The sequence below is a fragment of the Trichechus manatus genome, unplaced genomic scaffold (genome assembly GCF_000243295.1).
Source record: "Trichechus manatus latirostris isolate Lorelei unplaced genomic scaffold, TriManLat1.0 scaffold00021, whole genome shotgun sequence".
Taxonomy (NCBI): Eukaryota; Metazoa; Chordata; class Mammalia; order Sirenia; family Trichechidae; genus Trichechus; species Trichechus manatus.
The window spans coordinates 10,228,641-10,230,129 of record NW_004443957.1 but is presented as its reverse complement, the minus strand read 5'-3'; the positions used below and the strand labels follow the sequence as shown (position 1 = coordinate 10,230,129).

General features: G+C 32.7%; 2 protein-coding genes across 2 annotated transcripts in view; one reads left to right on the top strand and one right to left on the bottom strand.

Annotated features, from left to right (window-relative positions):
• Positions 1-1,489, top strand: part of ANKRD45 (ankyrin repeat domain 45) — a 30,116-nt gene that overhangs the window by 8,749 nt on the left and 19,878 nt on the right. The gene's annotated exons all lie outside the window — the stretch shown is intronic.
• The window catches only part of TEX50 (testis expressed 50), a 2,080-nt gene continuing 1,525 nt past the window's right edge, over positions 935-1,489 (bottom strand). Inside the window, exon 2 of the mRNA XM_012554523.1 lies at positions 935-1,144. Coding sequence (XP_012409977.1) covers positions 935-1,144 — 210 coding nt within the window. The remainder of the gene's footprint in view (positions 1,145-1,489) is intronic.

The following is a 1,489-nucleotide window of genomic DNA, read 5'->3' as shown; positions in this document are numbered from 1 at the left end:
TGGAACCAGAAATAAACTTTTAATAATCCATAATAATCCATAATTGCCCAAAGCAGGCACTGTTCATTTCCATTACTTGTAAAGACTGTTTTGTTATTTATTACTATTTTAAAGATGGTTTAAAAGTTTTTGCCTTCCTTATATTCTATTTCCTTATAGATTTAGCATGCTTTTCTGGATTTTTCAAGATATTTTAAATCAGACCTTATGTCCTACTCTCAGACCACTCTCTTGGTTTTTATTTGGAAAATATGGTAACTAACAATGGGCTCTAGCATTGCAAAGATTGTGAGGATGGTGCAGGACCAAGCAGTATTTCATTCTGTTGTACGTAGGGTCACTATGAGTCGGAACTGACTCGAGGGCACCTAACAACAACAACATACTTTTGTAAATTGATGTGGCCGATCCATAAAAGCCTGAAATTTTAAAAATATTGGTACCTAATTCACCATTTATTAAACCAAAAAATCAATGCTTTCTTTTCTTACTCTATTTCCTAATACTTTCATGCGATCTTAGCAAGCTGAGTTGGGGAATTAAAAGCCTCTGTGTAGCCATAAAATTTGCTCAGGAAAATAAGGAAAATCCACAAATATTATTTAAATCAGAGATTTATTAAAACAGTAAACTAAGATTCTATTCTACAGATAGCTTAATGCTTAGTAGTCTAACACATTAAAAATAACAAAATACTTAAACATGTAACAGTGATAACATGCAGTCTTTTTCCAGTACTTTAGTAAGTATGGACTCCTTTTTAACTGGATGGAAATAACTTTTCAACCCAGATTCTTTGGAAATGTTCGGTAAAGAATGTGGCAAAAATTACAAAGCCTCCCAAAGAATTATTTTTACCCTTAGATGAGTCGTCTCAATAGTTTTCTTTTGTAATCTCCATACTGGATTGAGCTACATTTGCATATGGGTATGTTTAGTATCTTTTGACTCCTTTCCCGCCATTCTTCTTCTTTAATTTGCGGTGCTTAACTTTCTTAGAGGGAGGATGGTTGGACACCTGCTTCAGGTACTTCGTCATCATTGATGCTGTGGCCACCAGTCTACAGAGTATTTGGTTAATGTCAGAGACGGACTGGCTTTCTACATCATTACCAGATGTATCTAAGGAGGCTTGTTTTTTCAGCTAAAAGGAGAAAAACAAATGATATTACAGATTTTTTCTTTCTGTGGTTAAAAATAAATTTGTTTTCTGAATACATAAACTTAAACTCTATTAAAGTGCCCTACATATCAATTATTTTTACAGAAGTTACTACAGAAGAAAGGTAAAATTACAGAAGAAATCTTTTGTGTATGCCCCAAATAAGATTATAGTGACAACTATCATCATCAGCAAACATTTATTTAGTGCTTTCTATGGTTAGAGCACTCTGCTGGGAGAAATTATTTGAATATTATCAAAATAATATTCCATACTAAACAGCCTCAAGCTATACTAATACAATAAAGTATTAGTACTTAGAAAATA